The following is a 17,850-nucleotide window of genomic DNA, read 5'->3' on the forward strand; positions in this document are numbered from 1 at the left end:
ATTCAACAAAGTCCTTGAAACATTCCTCAGAGTTTGGTTCATATTGACATGACAGCATCACACAGTTGCTGCAGATTTGTTGGCTGCACATCCATGATGCCAAACTCCCGTTCCACCACATCCCAAAGGTTCTCTATTGGGTTGAGATCTGGTAACTGTGTAGTCCAGAGAAGTCCATTTGAGTCCATAGAACTCCATGTCATGTTGAAGAAAGCAGTCTGAAATGACTCCAGCTTTACGACACGGCGCCTTATCCTGCTGGAAGTAGCCATCAGAAGATGGAACACTGTGGTCATATATATGGGGATGGACATGGTCTGTGACGTTGGAACAATGCTCAATCGTAGCTAAGGAACCCAAAGTGTGCCAAGAAAATATCCCCGACACCATTACACCACAACCAGCCCAAACTGTTGATCCAAGGCAGGATGTAATCTATGCTTTCATGTGGTTGACGCCAAATTCTGCCCCTACCATCTGAATGTGCGAGCAGAGATGGAGCAATTCTCCAATCTTCTACTGTCCAGTTTTGGTGAGTCTGCGCGAACTGTAGCCTTAGTTTCCAGTTCTTGGCTGAGAGGAGTGGCATCCAGTGTGGTTTTCTGCTGCTGTTGCCCATCTGCCTCAAGGTTGTTTGGTGTTCTCCTTTCTGGACCATTCTCTGTAAACCCTGGAGATGGTTGTGGGTGAAAATCCCAGTAGATCAGCAGTCTCTGAAATCCTCAGAGCAGCTCGGCTCCAACAACAGTGCCACGTTCAGAGCAGCAGATTATCTTGATCATATCTGGATGTCTAAATGCATTGAGTTGCTGCCATGTGATTGGCTGATTAAAAAATTGTGTTAATGAGCAGTTGGACAGGTGTGTCTAATAAATTGGCCAGTGAGTGTAGATTAGGGTGAATAACGTGATTTGGGGGTGTCAGGACATCCTTGATTGATGTGATTTACTACGCTGATGCATTCAGAAGCAAAGAAATCACTGAGTCTGAAAAAAAATGAAAAGTCAATATGCAAACTTTTATGGTTGAATAAAACAGGGTGTTTTCTCAGACGCATGCCTGCACTTCCTGTTTCAGAATAAAACACACCAAAAAATTTTGCTTTAAATCAGAGACACATTTTCTGAAAGCCAATCAGGAGGTTTTTATGTACAAAAAAGAGGTTTCCAAACTGCAAATTCCTTCTGTAGAAAATAATAACGGTATTTCCCCAAATGTCTGGTCAAAAAATACTAGTAAATTACAAGAAAAGGATTCAACTTTAAGTAGAAATGTATGATATCAACGTGTTTTAGAGAAGATAGTGAAGAATTGAAATTGCACATTTAAAAACTTGGATTTTTAACGTGATTGCGGCCTGGGAAACATAATCACAAAATAAGTAAGAATGAAAACATAATCACAAAATAAGTAAAAATGTATAAAGATGAAAAAAACAACAGAAAATTTTTGAAATACATGAATTAGAAAATAATCATACATCTGACCAATCAACAATCATGACTTTGTGATGTTCTTTTGGTGCCTTTTTTTTGGGTGTTCATGCGAATATTTATTAAATGTTAAAGATGAAAAAATGTACGTTTAAAATATTAGATTGGGGCTGGGAATTCATAACTTTGCTCTTCTTCTTCCCACTCCTTTTTCGGGCACTTTTTGTTTATCATCTTTATTGAACTATTTTATTTTGTGTGTTAAAATCAAATCAAATCATTTTCTTTAGCATCTAATCCGAAAAAAAGTCTTTTGCAGTAAAAAGTCCTTCATATTGTTACCAGTAGATGGCGTCATAAGACAAATTCTGATTTCAGGTGCAGCTACAGTTTGTCATTCATCAAGCTTACGTCCCCCCTCCTCCATGTTGATTGATTTCTGCAAAGCGATGATGAGGATGATGATGATGTCCTGAACCGAGCAGCAGAACCTAAACGGACTCCCGGTGACGGGCTGGTCGAAGCCATAAATCACAGCTCATTTCTGTCAGTGTGCTCTCATTGGCTTCCTAATGATCTTTATCGGGTTAAAGGAACAGCCCGCGCCAGTCCGGGTGGAAACCAATGATTTTCTGCTTTCCTCGTCTAGACGGGCGGTTATTGCAGGTGTCAGGCTTTATGAAAGCCCCGGTGACGATCTGGTGTCAGCCTTTTAATGCTGTCAGCACGGATTTCACTTCACTTCTGCTCCTCTGTCTGACTCCTAATCAGGTTCTGTGGAGACCGGCTGCAGACATTTCACAGAAAGCTGATGCTAGGATTCTGTTTAGCTTCTCTGCAGCCTTTTTTTTTCTGAAAGATTTAACCTTTTTTTTTTTTTTTTAGGCCTAAAGACACACTCCACTGTGAAAGTGTCCCCAGTGGTCTATTAATTATAATTATGAATTTTTGAGCCAAAGTAAAGAAAAAAATGTTTTTTTTCTAGGACATAGTTCCTGCAGTAGTTCATTAAAAACGTGCCTCTAAGGTGTGTGTGGGGGGGGGGGTGTTGGGGCAGTGCAATCCCTCCACCGCTTCCCCTTCTTGTTGCAGAGAGCAGTGTTGCATTAATTATATATTTTTTACAAATATTTAACTATAGGGTATAATGTCAATAGCCTATATATATAATTTTCTTTTTTCTTTAGAAAAAAGGCCGCAAGAACACGTTAAAAAACACCAAAAACACAATTTTAAACAATAACACAAATGAAAGATAATGAGAACACTTTCTGCTCAGCCCGCGCTCATAAAACTTTTCCTCCTCCTCTCATCCGGCTCTCACCTCAAATATAACGTGCTAAATTTGAAGTTCGTCTCATTACCTCAGAACTTCAACCTTGTTTTCTTTGCCTCCTTAATTTAATTACTTATGGAGCTTCAGAGCCGCAAAGCAAAACTGCAGCAGAAAATTCTTTTTAATCTCCCTAAAAGGAGGCTCGCTTCTCTATGTGCAGCAGTAGGATCCTTTGTGAGGCTGGGGGGAGAGGGGGGGGGGGGTAATGAGACAGTTATGAGATTGGGCTTTTTTGTTTTTTTTCCTGGTGCTGTAGAAGACTGAGTCCACACAAATTACGAACAGCAGAGGAGGGAGGAAAAAAACATAGCCACCAAATAAAGAGGGATCTTTTTGTGATGGATCACGTTAGTGGGAAGATCATTCCTGTCTTCTCAATGTAAGATGGTTTTAGGCTGATATTTCTCACAACAGAATTGCCGTTGATGGAGAAAATCTAATCCACAACGCATATTTCTGGGTGATTCTAACGTGTTGTAATGCTGCTGTTGATTGGTAGGTTTAGCTCTGTTGTTTTGCTCTAAGATGCATGCAGGAGGCACAACCGCCCACGCAGAGCTCCACATGCACACAGTAATGCCCGAGTCACAACTACCCTCATACTGCGGGGGGAAAAGGGGTAAATCAGTACAGGTGGGCCACGCAAAACATCAAGGTTATGGAAGTGGGCGTCATTCACAGACGGGGAGACTCTCTGAATGATCTCACGAACCCACACATGGAGACGTGTTTATCGGTGCTTTTGTAGAGCTCGGGGGCCAGTGTTGCACCCCTAATACCCACAAAAACTACTAACAGACGTCGGCTCTTCATCTGCTTCACCCTAACCCATGTGTGTTGTACAAGTGCTCACTACAACCTGTGGCTTGCAGCATCCCCGTAGAAAAAATGTGCATGAACATTCTCCCTCTATGGGTTAACTGAGCCGTGTGGGACCATGACATTTTCTGCAGATTGGTTTATTTTTTTTGCCTGCAGACACAAACTTTTGCAAAAAACTTTGCACGCTCCTTCTCCACCTGCCCGATAACCCTCCAGATGGAAAAGAATGATTGACAGCTCCTGCTCTGGAATCAGCATGTTTCCTCAGAAGTGCTGAGGAGTGCACTCCATCAGGACAGTCATCTCACTCTAAAGTGCTTCCACTTTGATTACTTTCTCGGATCATGGACTCAGATTTAATGTACAAGAAGACAAAGAAAAATCGTCACGTGTGACAGTGTCGAAAATATGAAGCCAAATTTAAAAGGAGCCTTGTGTTTTTGATCGATGGTTTATCCCGTTGCTTTAAGAGACCTGGCATTCAGAGTTTGGTTTTGAGGCATTATAAGGTACCAGAAGATCAGAAGCTAATTGATATTTGCTGTGAAGAGTGGAAAAAAGGGGGATTTGGATTGAGGGAAGCACAGGGATGAAACTGCAGGTTCTCACTGAAAGTAGCTTTGGGCTCCAAACCCAGCTGACCTCTTAACACCATTTTTAGGCTTTTCAATCTTAGCTACATAGAAAAATTAGTTGGTTTTTTTTGCAGGGATGACAAGATACTGACAAAACCTGCTCTGCGAGTCCGTCATAAAGGGGGAAAAATAACTAGTAGTCGACGTTTCCCGTATACGTTGATAACAGGAATGTGACGTTCTTAAGCAGCAGGAATTGCTGAGAGTGAAAGCAAGAAAAACCATAAATGTTGGTCCCTGATTTTTTTTTCTTCCTTAAGTTTAATTTAAATGAATGCTTCTAATTTGATCAAGATGAGATGACGGAAAGGGACGAAGCTGCTCAAACGTTCCTCTCTGTAAGGACAAATTCAAGTCTAAACTAATGGTTATAACTATTCTTATCTTCATTGTCATGATTGAAACAACTTAAGTTTTCTCACAAAGGCAAAAACAACAACATATGATAGTAAAGATAGTCTTTACAAGACAGGGATGTTCTTCTCATAAAGACCCACAGCTTAGGTTTAAAGTAAAGCTCAGAGTTCAATTGAAATCAGTCCCAAGTCCCCATCTCTGGAATTTGTCATAAACAATGTAGAAATAACTTTAAAAAAAACAAAAAAAGATACTTTCATTTTACTCCAATATAAAAAAGCGGTTTCCTGTAACTGTGTTGGACATCATTTTACATTCTGGATTTTCAGTGTTTCTAGTCATCCTTTAATTTATTTTAAAAGTGTTCCCATTGGTCTTTTACTTATTATGTCATTTTTAGCCAAAATCAAAAAAAACTGTCATTTTCTAGGACATAGTTTCTGCAGAGCGGAATCCAGATTCCAGTTCAGGCGTGGAAAACAAAGACGTTCATAGATCTATTTGTTTGCGAGTGGATGCATCGGAATGGAGCGGAGCAGGAAGACTTCTTCGTCTGCTCTTTAATTATCCCGATTTAAATAAAGAAATACTCATAAATGCAATTTATGAGACATTATTTTATATACATCCTCCATGATCAGAAATATGCCACAAGAACGTGTTAAAAACATCCTTTTCATTGGAGCAGGTCTTTAAAATGATGCAGCTGACACTTGGATTTCAGCCTCGCCTAAATGATTGTGGTTTTTTTCAGTTCACTACTGTAGGAGCTGCCATTTGAAAATGCTTGTCTTTTTACTAACAAGGCTTCAAGAACCCCAATCTTAGTAAGAGTAATTACATCACTTTCTATCACTGCTCCTACATGTAAACTGGATTTGGATTCCTACCATTGTTTGCAAAGATTTCTTTTGAGAAATTTAGTGTTTTGGCAGGCCACTTTACCCATTATGGTAAGCAGAAGAAATGAAATTAAAATTGCTTAAATTTTCAATCAAATAAGCCAAAAAAAAAATACTGCCAAGTTCAGAGACTAACAAGGAGTGGGGACATCTGGTGGTCAAATGAAACCATGGCTAATGTTCAATGCCACGAGAGCAATAACCTGTTAATATTATTTTATTTTCATGCTGCCAATATTTTCCAACCTAAAATAGATATTGTGATGTCATTGGGAGACAGTAACAATCTGCAGCAGAAGTTCAGCACTGTTCTTGGCCATAGGAAATATGATGATATATTGATGATGATGATGATGATATTCTTCGACTATCAAAACACTTTTCCAGATTAAGCTGGAAAATAAATGTAAATTAAAAAAACTACTTGTAAAATTCTGCTTTAGGTTATCTCATAAACTCATTTATAAACCAGTTTAAAGCTTCATCCTCTACGCTACCATTTTTGTTTACCGTAAAAACCCTAAAGAAGGTCTAAAGCAGCAAAAACGACCATCTGTAAAGTAATAAATATAAATAAACCTAAAAAAAATAAATAATAATAATTAGCGTCTCTAAAATTTATGTCAGAAAAAGCAAACGGGTGCGGGATGCGTCGCAGTGTGCACACTAGTCAAAAACTGTTCCAAATGAATTCTGCTGCTTATTGATCTGATTTCTGTCTGTTTTTCCACCTGTGCCCACTTATTTGTATTGATTTTTTTTTTGTTCTCTTTCTGTCTTAATTGCGTCTCAAAAAAATAGTCTCCGATTCAGATCCACTTTCATGTTTTCATAATAATAATCAAAAATGCTCCAGTCGAGTCTATCTGGAAGCTCGCTCCTGGTTTCATCTGCTTGTCCTCTCCTCCAGTGTTTTATTTCCTGCAGCCAGATGGTATCGGCGGCTTGCGATTTCCCTCACGAGCGCGCTCTTTAGCGCACCCCCTGTATGCTTGACAATACCTCCCCTGATGTTCCGGCTTTGACAGGAGCAGGGCAGCGTCCATTACGGCTGTCCGCTCACACGCACGCCTGTTGATGCGATCAATGTGCGCGTGGGGGCATCACAGCAGATCTTTGTTAAATCTGCCCCCCCCTTTACCCTCATTTTACCTGCCATCACTCCCTTTCTATCCCTTTGACCCTGGTCAGAGCTGCATGTGACATATTCATGAATAAAATGCTTTTGTTTTTAAATCCCGGCTTTTCTGTTGGTTTTATCTCCATAGCAACCATTTTCGTTTTTGGTCGCCAAGGGGTGATGAACACGTTTGTATAATTTTTAGAAAAATTGTCAAAAGTAAACTTTTTGATTTTCTTGGCAAAAAAGGTGTTTTGTTAACCACGCCCACAGTCCTAATAAGGACATATCACATGCCGTATCATTTCGTTCAGCTTGAGCCAACGATTCATCGAATTCATTTTCACAATAGCCATCACATAATAATTCTGAAACTTCTTTTGGTCATCCTCGACACGTGTGGTTTGGTTTCATTTCTTAAACTTTGAACTATTTTATTTTTCGTTTCTCCAGGTGTGATGTCATCATTGTTTGGGTGGAAATTTGTGGCGAGTATGAGGCGTGGGTGAAATGTATCTGCTCAAAGGCGCAGGAAGAGAGAAGAATTGCAAAAACAGTATGCTGCAGGACGGAAAAAAGCGTTTGGAATATGTCTGCGGAGTGCAGAAGTTGTAGTTTCGAGGAGTCTCTTTCATGTGCTTGATGTTACTGACAGCCAGTGGAATATGATGTGAGGTAAAGCAGCATGGAAAGACCTAAATAGGCAGAGACACGTGTGTTAACAGAAGGTGACAGAGCAGTGCAGCCTGAGGGAGCTGAACCATCAAAAACCTTTTTTTATGACAATATTTGCAAAAAGAAATTCAGAACTTTGGAGCTAAAACTGTAGTGTTGCACCAAGAGATAATCAAGATCCGAATTTGACAGTTCTAAAAACGTGACAGCAAAGCCTCGCCACCTTCAAGTCTCCAGTCAGCTTGTTAACAGCATGTGTGCGACACGGAGCCAGGCGTGTTGGCGACCAAGTATGCTAATTCTAACCTGTCACTGTGTCCCTGGAGAGCTCCTGCAGCCCTACGGAGACCTATCAGGAGCTGCAAACCTGCTATTTTGGCTCAAAAGAGAGGGGAGCCGCCTCTGGAGCTGCTGTTCACAGATACACAAGCAGTCCAGCTCCAGTCAGCCTAGTCAGTAGCACATGTATGACACAAGCGTGGAGTTCCAGAGAAAAGAGTCAAAAATGCCAATGGATTGTTACTGAGGGTGGTGATTTGATTCAATTCATGATATGACATTAAGAATTCACAGATGAAACCACAAGTCTTAGTATTTAAAGCCTCCCTACTGATGCACCAGCTCTTCCCAGCATGCATCTCTCCTGACAGGGGGGGAAAGTAAGGAAAGGGATGTTTGACACTGCTGAAGTCTTTGTCTTGAAGAGTCCAGAGGCTAACAAGGCTTTCTGAAAATTCACCTGATCACAGACGACTACTTCCCCTACAGAGAACTTCCGCTGGGTTTGCTCAGTCCTAAAAATGACTTTACCCCTGGAGAACCCAGAACATTTGGGTGTTCATTTTAGGTAGCAGCAATTACAAGCGGCCAAAATTAAAAAAAAAAAAAAACATAAAAATAAGGAAAAAGGAAAAAAAGAGTGGCCAACTTTCACCCTGTGACTTCTCCAGGATTAAGAGAGCATTAGATTTAAAAGTGTTTCAGGTCTTTTTGAGCATCGATTCTTACAAAATGATGATAAAGCAAACAAATATAGACATTTTTATTTTAAAGATGATCAAACCTTAGTGCATTCTTTATTGTTGTTTCCTTGACACTTTTGCCAAAAGGATCATCATTTCCATTTGCATAAAATTATTTGAAGTCTTCCATCTGAAATTAAAATGGCTTCATTTTATGATTTTTAATAAAGAACGGGAAGGAATTAGATGTACTTGATGAATATTTGACATAAAACTCCAAGTTATGAAAGTCAGATATGCATGGTGGAGTAGTGGTTAGCACTCTCGCCTCACAGGGAGTTCAAATCCAAGCTGGCTCCACAGAGAATTTGAATGTTCTCCTTGTGCATGGGCTTCCTCCTTCCGATCAGATATGCTTCATAGGCAAATCTAAATTGTCCCGATGCTGTGAGAGGTGTAAATTTGGCTGGGATAGGCTCCAGCAACCCTAGGAATAATGCAGGTTCAGGAAATGGATGGGTTAAAGTCTGAAACATCTGTTCTTCTACACCAGGGGTGGGCAAACTACGGCCCGCAGGCCATATGCCACTCATTAATCTCTTTAATTCACCAAGATAGAATATATTGATAATCCTTAATAATAATGATAATGTTTTTGGATCCACTTTTTAGAGCTGCATCACCTATCCATGAACTTTTGATGCAGGTAGGGGTTTGTGTTTTTAGAGTCAGACATTTTTTGTGTTATAGCATTTTTCCCATCACATGAGCGCAGCATTTCTCCAAGTTTGCATTTTTCCCCCTGAGGGACATCAACCAAACGGCGGAATGAGTACTAAAGTAAGAACCAAAGCCACAGTTGCAAATCAAAAACCTGCAGGATGTTCTGTTTTAAAATCTCTACATCAATTTTCAGACAAAATGAAATCATTTTTTCATCCAAATTCCATGTTTTTCTTTCTCTTGGGAATTAGGCTACCAAACACTCCACGCATTTGCTCCTGGTCCGGCCCTTCTTTCAGATTTTAGAATGCTTTGCGGCTCACCAACCAAAAGGTTTGCCCACCCCTGTTCTACACGCTTCTGCATCCAGATGCATGAAGTGTGGAAACATCTCTGGGTATCTTCCCTCAGAAATGAAGCAGCTGTGTTCACTCCCACCACGCATTTCAGGAAGTCTTCATCAACTTCATCACTCAGAGAACCATGACTAAGATTGGCTGATTTGAATAAATTCCCTCCATCAGGCTGTCAGCTGATCTCATCCAACCAACTGTTTGCATTGATTCTTTAGGTTTGATGGAAAAAGAAAAATGCTGTTTAAAGTGTGAAGCTTATTATTTACTGTTTTATTAAATAATACCCTTTAAATGTAGTTTATTTAGGAGAGAAGGGCTCTAAAGGATTCATGTGTTTGTGGAACAAGAGAACAAACGTGTGCAGCTGCTCTCTGCGTTGTTGGCTGAGCCCGGCTCTGATGCTCTGCCTGATTATTGGTGGATGAGGAGGAGGAGGAGGAGGTGGAGAGGAGGCGGTAATCCGCGCGCATACAGAGCCGTCCGCGACGCCGGCAGAGCTGCTCGGAGCGGGCGTGGAGGGGAGCATGGACCCGCCGTGTTCTGCGCGTCATCCCGGCCGCTAGACGCTCGCGGAGATCCGTCATCTGCACTGGAGCGCGCGCAGGAAGCCGAAGAGTTGCTGTCACTTTATGTTTTTTTTGGAAAAGATCTACTATAAATTGCGTTGGGTGCGTGTGTGTGTGTGTGTGTAAAAGAGGAGCGCCGCGCGCTTCCGGAGCGCTCCACCACCTTGATGTCGGGAGCGCATGTCATCAGCTGATCAGAGACCCTCATTCAGACGCGAAAGGATCCTATTTTTATTTTTATATGTTTTGGGATTGTTCGTCACCAAAGGGATTATGATTTTCTCTGATATGAGTGCCGGGAGCAACTCCCCGAAGGTTCACCCACCGAATGGGACGAGGTTTTACACATTCCAGGCAAGTGAGCTGCTTGTTTCAGCGCCTCTTCTGCGCCTTTTACGCAGATGCAGCGTTCCCGTTTGTCTTTCTTCTCAGCTTTGTGGTGCGTTTGAGTGCAAAAAATAGCCCAGAAAGAAGGAGCTGTGCAGCTGTTATCGTGACATTTATTGTGAGACTTTGCAGAACGTTGGGTGTTTCCTACCTTCAGCCTCATTTCTCCAGGATCCTTTGGTGGTTTTTGCCAGAGACAGCCAGCCCCACTGGTGAAGGTAGAAAATGAGAGTAGCAGAGAGAGTTTGGGGTGTCATATCCCTTTAAGCCCCTAAAACCACTCAGTTCATCCATCTATACACCCATCGTCTCATGTGATTTGATATCTCCAAGTGTTATTTTCAGCTCTATTTCTGACACCACCTGCCGGGCTTGGGACAGGCACAAGCAGGACACTGGTTTGTGCTTTGTCGATCTTTATTTCCTTTTCTTTTCTTGCTTTTATTGATCTATTTTTTGTATTTAGTTTTTTTTCTTAACAAACTCTTATTTCTCTAGTTTATTTAGTATTTTTTGGCCGCCACATTTATGGGGGCAGTTACATATTTAGGGGGACATTGTGCGCCCTTGCCCATGCCAACATCTGGCCCTGATTTGAAAGTGTATCCAAACAAGGAGGCACTGACAAACCTAGGTGTGCAGGCATGAGGTTACTCCAGATACAGTTTTTCTTTTTTAATCCTCGATTTTCAAGGAAAAATAAGGACAGACATGACAGTGGCTTGTATTGATTACTGTTCAGTTCCAGTGCATATTTCAACTGGGTCCAGAGCCGGCGCATGCATGGAAATGAAGCCCTGACACTGGCTATTGATTAAATGAGCGCTGCTCTTGTAAGGCAGCCAATCCTGCCTGTTTGATTGAGGGTTGAAAGAGAAAAAAAGGGGAAGATGTTTGGGTGAAATTTCACAGTGGATGCAGAGGGGCCTGCTGCTGCTTCTTCAGAGGAATAAAGAGGGCAAAATGCAATCACGGGTCACATTTTTGGAGTTTGACTTTGAAAGTCTGCGGTTTCCTGGTACTGAGAGAAACCCACTTTGAAGGTTGAGTTTTTGCAGCCTTTATTTTGAAAGGTTAAAACAAAAGTCAGCACTTAATCAACATCTTTCTGATGTCTGCTCCTACAGCAACTGCAACTCTTGAAGTCATTTGAAGGTATTCCTTCAAGCATCATAACTTCATCATTAGTAGAGAAAGATTCCCTGAGGGTTTGTCTTCTTTGGGAGAAGCTCCTCTGATATCAATCAAAGCTTCCAGGAAATCCCCAACTAAAGAGAAAATCCCTACCAGGCTTTTTTTTTTTATTCTTTCTTCACTTCTAATGTGGTTTAATGCCTGTTCCCTGCAAACAACAAGCATCTTCTCAACTAATGATAATAATTTCATGTGACTGCTCTTCCATCTTCATAAATTCTTTGAGGCAAATGGAATAAATTAGCAAATTAGCTGCGTTTTTTACTCTCAGCTGCTCAATCAAAGGGAAAAAGGAAATTTAAATTTGGATACATGCTCCCCCCCAAAAAGAAACAAATAAAAAAAACAACCACCCGAGTTTGCTGAGTTGTTTCCTGATCTGTACACAGCTGTGTCTACACTCTCAGCATCTCCTCTGACTTTCATCCAGCAGCCAAAAGGGGACCAAACCTAGATGCTCATCTTCCTTTCTTTCAAAATAAAGGCTTTCTCTTTTGCTAAATTGAGTTGGCCACACTTGTATGGCAGTCATTCTCACGTTCAGTGGCGGTTCTACACTAACTTACTCCCCAGCTTGCACCCTGAAACCCCCCCCCCCCCCCCCCCCCTCCATTTTTGTTTGTTTCTAAAAAAAATTATTTGATGAGCTCCCAAACGTATTCTTGTCATATCTACAGAAAACAAAAGTTAAATCCGAGCCACTTTTGGATCAATACTGCTCAACACATTTCATCATAGTTTGTGTTTTTGATTCTTTTTTTTTTAACGTTTTTTTTAAAATAATTTTGTATCAGAAAGGTAATCTCGTAAGAATAAAAACCTCTCATTGGTATCTCCTCTTTCAAATATGTTCCAATAAAAAAAAAAAGGTCAACTAGAATGAGCTCCTTCCTTGTCTCTTTATCTGCATTTAGCATGTGATGTTGTGCGGTTTGACGTGTTGTTGTCCACAACGCCCTGCTGATCAGTTGGTCAGGGTTAAAACCCTGAAAAGTGAGGTAATTGATGCTCAGCGTTGGCCTTTGGATTTCCAATGAGCTCCGTCTGCTGTTAAAATGCATCCGTTTGACTTCCATGTTGTTTTCCACAAGAATGGAACATGTGACCTCGCCGTCTCTGCTAACGTTAAGACAAAGTTAAGGGCGCTAAGAAGAGGACGAGTTCATTGAAAGATATTGGATCATATGAGGGGAAGGGATGGCATTTTAATCAGCAAATGTACAGGTTTCTGTTGCAACAAAAAGACGTTTAGAGAAAAGAAAACATCGCAGAATCCGCGGTTTGGTAACAGAAAACACTCTTTTAGCCGGTAAAGCTGCACTGCTTTTTGTTTTGGTCTTTTATGATCCCTATGGAAAACATACATTTAACAGGTGTATTGCAGACTCTAACACAGGCATGTCCAAAGTCCGGCCGTGCGTTCAAATGTCAACTGGCCCACATGCTCCTGTCATAAAATCAGTAACATGCGTCCCCCAGCACTTTCTGAAAACTTGCGGTATATTGTGCAGGCTTAGTTAGACTATTTAATTATAGTCACAAAAAATAAAACAAATACTAAAAACTCTTAATTTTCTTGCATAAAATTACCATAAATGTCATATTTCCTTTATAAAAATGCCATAAACATGGATTAAAATGTTAAATAATTAGACAGAGAAAACATATGTCTTCAAAGTAAAAGCTGATCTGTTTTCAGCTACTAGCCTGGTTCTGGGTATTTTGTGGATGATAGATGGACATAAAAATACATATATAGTACAAAAATTGCTACTCAAGTATTTTTTAGTGTATATTAGCAGCATTGAGTCTTTCCAAAATAAAATAATAAAAATAAATTGTTCAGACTTCCAGTTTTGTTTGTGCATTTTTGATATGAAAAGGTTCAAACATGATATTTCTAGTAACAGTTGCTAAAATAAATTAGTGCTATCTGTTTGAACACTAATGTTCAAACAGTGTTAGAAAAAGGTTAAAAGGTTTTCCAGTTAATTTTTTTAACTTTCAAAATAAAAGCTCCCCATTTTTCTTTTTTTCCTTTGTCTCATCTGTGTAAAAACATTTTGCGTTCTACGCCTCTGAGCGCACGTCAACTTTTAATCTTGGAAATCCCCGCTCCTGTTGCACAACACCAGGCTGAACGCAAGGCCCCGCCCCCTCTGATGCATCTAGTGACGTGTTTGGTCACATGACAACGGGGCTGCGCTGGTTGTCAGTGCAGATGTTACCGTGCTCACATCCATGGAAGGTGGAAGCATGCATGCACATAATCCTTTGCAGTCACAACGCCCAGCTGTGGCAGCAAGCCCCGCCCTCCCCAGCTGTTTCATCCCAGCCAGCCCCTTGCACCCCCCCTCCAGCCTGTCACTCCTCACCCCTTCCTGCATCAAAAGTTCATGGATAGGTGATGCAGCTATAAAAAGTGGATGCAAATGATTGCAAACGTGTTCCGTTAGACTGAAGAAGACCTTTCAAATTCCTCCTGTCATCTCTCTCCAGACAGTGTCAGCCCTCCTTTTAATGTGTTTGCTCTGTCACTCGCCTCCTGACTGATGCGTGGAAGTTGTAGGCGCTTGCCCTATTTTTCATGTTTTCCTTTTTTTTTTTTTTTTTAATCAGCCCTCGTGCGTTTAAAATCTGGTCAGGGCAGATGGGGAAGCGAGTTTGACCCACTTTGATGGATTCCACGCCGATTAAAAGGATGAGCGTGTTTTCGAAAGCAAGAGGCCCCTGGACACCAGGGTGTGTTGTTGTTGTGTGCGTGGAAAAAAAGCCAAATAGAGGGCAGTCTATTTGTGTTCAGCAACACAAACCAGCAGTTTGTGATCATACAAGGAGGAAGATGCACTTGAGATGCTTCCCTCCCTTCCAGAAATAAAAAATAGTAATATTTACGCCCGGCAACAGTCCACGTTTCTTTTCGCAATTCTTCTGTTTTACTAAGCATTTAAGCAAAAAATTCGACCCCGACACATATTCACAAACTCACTAAATTTTGCACACAGCTAATATCCGGTGAAAATGGATTTTGGGCATAGTGAACGACCCCGCCCAAAGAACGATGACATCACAGTGGGAGAAACCATCAAAAAATCTCTTAGGGGGCTAAAATAATAGTTAAAATCAAGTGACGAAACCAGAACACACATTTTCTTTGCACAGTATGTGAAAAAAAAAACATTTTGTTCGAGCAATCTTCACAACATTTCACACACAAGGCTACAAATTCGAAGTTGTAAACAAATCTTCAGTTTTTAACCTCTTAAAAATTTCTTTAAGATGGGGGCTTTTAGTATCTTCTATTTAAGCTCCTACTATAGATTCTGATCTATCCTTGAAGCTATTTTGGAAAAATGTTGGTTTTATAGTTTGCAGATTCTGAATTGGTTTGAATTGCTTATTGCTTATTTATTGTTTTCGCGTATTTATTGCTTTCATATTTCTTCTTACTGGAATATTATGAATAAAGTATAGAGGAACTCTTGGCTCAAGCTGAACCAAATAATATGACAAACAATATTAATATATTGGGAATGTGCGCGTGGTTAATGAAAAACCTCAGTTGTCAAGGAAGTAAAAAAATGTACTTTAGCAGATTCTTCTAAAAATGACATCTACCTGATCGTGACCCCAGGGTGACCAAAAAATAATATGGTTGCTATGGAGATAAAACCAACAGAAAAGCTGCCATTTTGTAAAAAGTGGATCTTTTAAAGCCACTGTGGGCCATACAACACTTGCTGCCACTTTAATTTCAGTTGGATGCTGAATTGTGTCACTATATTAGACAAATACCTAAAATTTCTTCTCTAATAAGTCATACAGTGAAACCTTATTTTTGTCTTTTTTGTGTATTAAAATAAAATAAAACATATTTTTAAAAGAGTTTTGACGAGCCAGTAGACTTTATGTAAATTAAACGTTTTGTCAAAGATAATGCAAGAAAACATGTTCAGTTTTTTTATTTATTATTTTAATTTATTTTATTTTATTGTATTGTACAAGACCATGAAGACTTCTCTTTGACTATGAGGAGCTCCACTGGGGCTTTCGGGCTCAACAACTTTGCTTAAGGCCTCTACTAGGCCGGGACTTGAACCGGCAGACCTCTTCTCTAAGGTTAACTTTTTGCCATCTTTGCTGGACAAAAAATGTATTCTTGTAAATGCAAAAAAAATACACAAAATATTCTAAAGTGGTTTATTTATACGTGTAAATAATTTAGAATAATCCTTTTTTGAGGTTAATTTGGATGTGTTCAGCCTGATAACCTTTGGTTCATTTTGGGCGATCTCCGTGAGATTTAGGATGTGCTGAATTCCTAATATGCCGTATCGTGTAATGAGGCGGTCGGATGTCTTTCCCTGGCTGTCACACATCATCCTTTAATCTCCATGTGTATTATCAGCCAGATTTTCACACATGTTGAACAGAAAAGCACATTTGATGCGTAACGGATCTGCTCCCCCCGTCTACGCCACACATCCCACAGAGACACTCCTGCACTCCGGCCAAGCCACCGACTTCAATCGCCTCAAAGGCAACGTGCTCTCCTCACTGATGCAATTATGTTGTAACCTTTGCTTAGCTGGCTGCTGCTGTCTGATCTCACATAGCTAACAGTTTAGACTACAAAGGTTAAGCGGGTGATGTAACCATGAGACTCAATGACTTGTGATAGTATTGTTAAAAAAAATAATTTTTTATCATTTTTATATTTAACAATCCTGTTATCAAATATAAAAAGTCTTAAAAAAGTACTGAGTGGAGCCTTTGAGGTATTTTCTTCTATTTATATGGTTGTCTCTCTTTTACTGTTTTACAATACAGTATTGGAATAAGTTGGACTTCATTCAATTAGGAACATATAAAATACGTTGGTTTTTAACTATCATAGTTAATAAAAGTCAGATTGACAACCACAGTTGTGAACTGAATGAAAAAGTAACATTTGATCACCATCATTTATCATTTCCAGGATGTGTTACAGTCATCAAAGATGCTTTGAGAGGCTTTCATCTCTTTTATGTGCTTTTTAAAGTTTAGCCGGCCAAAATGCTGACTGTGTGTGTTTTGTAACGCACGTCAAAACAGCGTCATTCTCACCTCATCTGTCTACAGATTTGTCACAGGCACCAACATGTTCCCTTTAACAGCTACAGGATCTATTTAGAGCAACTAAACCAACTGGAGATGTGAATCTAGGGGGCCGGCATTTTAGTGTGAAAAGGGAGTAATGGCTGTCTTATCTTTAGATATTCCGTCAGTAATTACCACAGATGCTATTGTCAATTCTTTTTTCATTCGTTTAAAGATGTAGTCTGGGACATGTGGCTCCCTATTCAGTGTTGCCCGATATTTCTTTTGTCAGGAAATTGCTAAAATTGACCAAAATTATGACAAATTTTCTTTAACAAATGTGGAGTTTCATTACGTTTTTTTCTCTATAAAGACAATTTGTCTAGAAGGTTTCAGAAACAATACAAAAAAATAAACATTTTCACCTTTTTTTGCCTAAAGACAATAAAGGTTTTACAAACTATGACTTTTTAAACCATCTTTTTTTATTTTCTGCATGAAATATGGCATCTTAGCCTTTACTGTCTTTCCTTTCCCCCTCTTAGCAAATGAGTAGTCGCTGTCCGTGGTGCTGGAATTGGAGTGTCCGTCCATAACTCCTCTATGGCCGTTCAGTTTTATAGTTCTACTCTGCTTGGTAATAAAAGCTGTGGGACGTGAATGCTGAGGGTCTTCTTTCTAATAGAACTTACTCTAGATTTTGCTCTTTTTTTTCCTCTTTACGACCAACTATCGTGCTCAGATTGTAACTTAAATTCCACCCATTGTTGTCCGATTGTTGTACGGATCAAAAGGCAGCCCATGTGACGTCCCGTAGCCTTAGAGTCACTATTTAAGTAATTCAGTCTTCCAAAACCTGTTATAAGACTTCAGATTCAAGAGTTTATTTATTAATTAAAAAAACAATAAAAGAAACACAAATTTACAACACCCAAACAGGCATGTTCTCCCTACCATGACAAAGGTAGATGAAGGTGGAAAGATTTCATGTAATCCATGGACACCAGTGAAGATCACAAATCATTGAAGAAAAAAGGTTCAGCGCACTGTCTAGTGGGTCTAGATGACCCAGCTCCCAATGTTAAAGTGCCTAGGATAGCACAAGGGTTACATTACTACCTGTATATTTGACTAAATCTGTGAATTTTAGCATTTTTAAAAAAAAATTTTAAATGGAGTAGATAGGTCCCTATAGTTACTTCCTGTGATAATTCTTAATGCTTTTCTTTGCAAAATGAAAATTGAATTAATACGATTAAAATCTTCAGACAATAGATCAAGTATGTATAATTGAGGAGTTTTA

At 39.9% G+C, this 17,850-nt stretch overlaps 1 protein-coding gene across 19 annotated transcripts in view; it reads left to right on the plus strand.

Moving 5' to 3' along the window:
• ppfia2 (PTPRF interacting protein alpha 2) overlaps positions 1-17,850 on the plus strand; it is a 153,989-nt gene that overhangs the window by 51,334 nt on the left and 84,805 nt on the right. For 6 of the 19 annotated variants that reach the window (XM_078941853.1, XM_078941858.1, XM_078941861.1 and 3 more), the window contains exon 1: positions 9,790-10,241. The exons of the other annotated variants lie outside the window; for them this stretch is intronic. In XM_078941853.1, coding sequence (XP_078797979.1) covers positions 10,068-10,241 — 174 coding nt within the window. In that variant the 5' untranslated portion in view covers positions 9,790-10,067. Of the gene's footprint in view, positions 1-9,789; positions 10,242-17,850 lie in introns of those variants that run through there. 19 annotated transcript variants of the gene reach the window in all.

This window comes from Oryzias latipes, chromosome 23, assembly GCF_053564925.1.
Source record: "Oryzias latipes strain Hd-rR chromosome 23, Olatipes_Hd-rR_3.1".
In the NCBI taxonomy this organism is placed as follows: Eukaryota; Metazoa; Chordata; class Actinopteri; order Beloniformes; family Adrianichthyidae; genus Oryzias; species Oryzias latipes.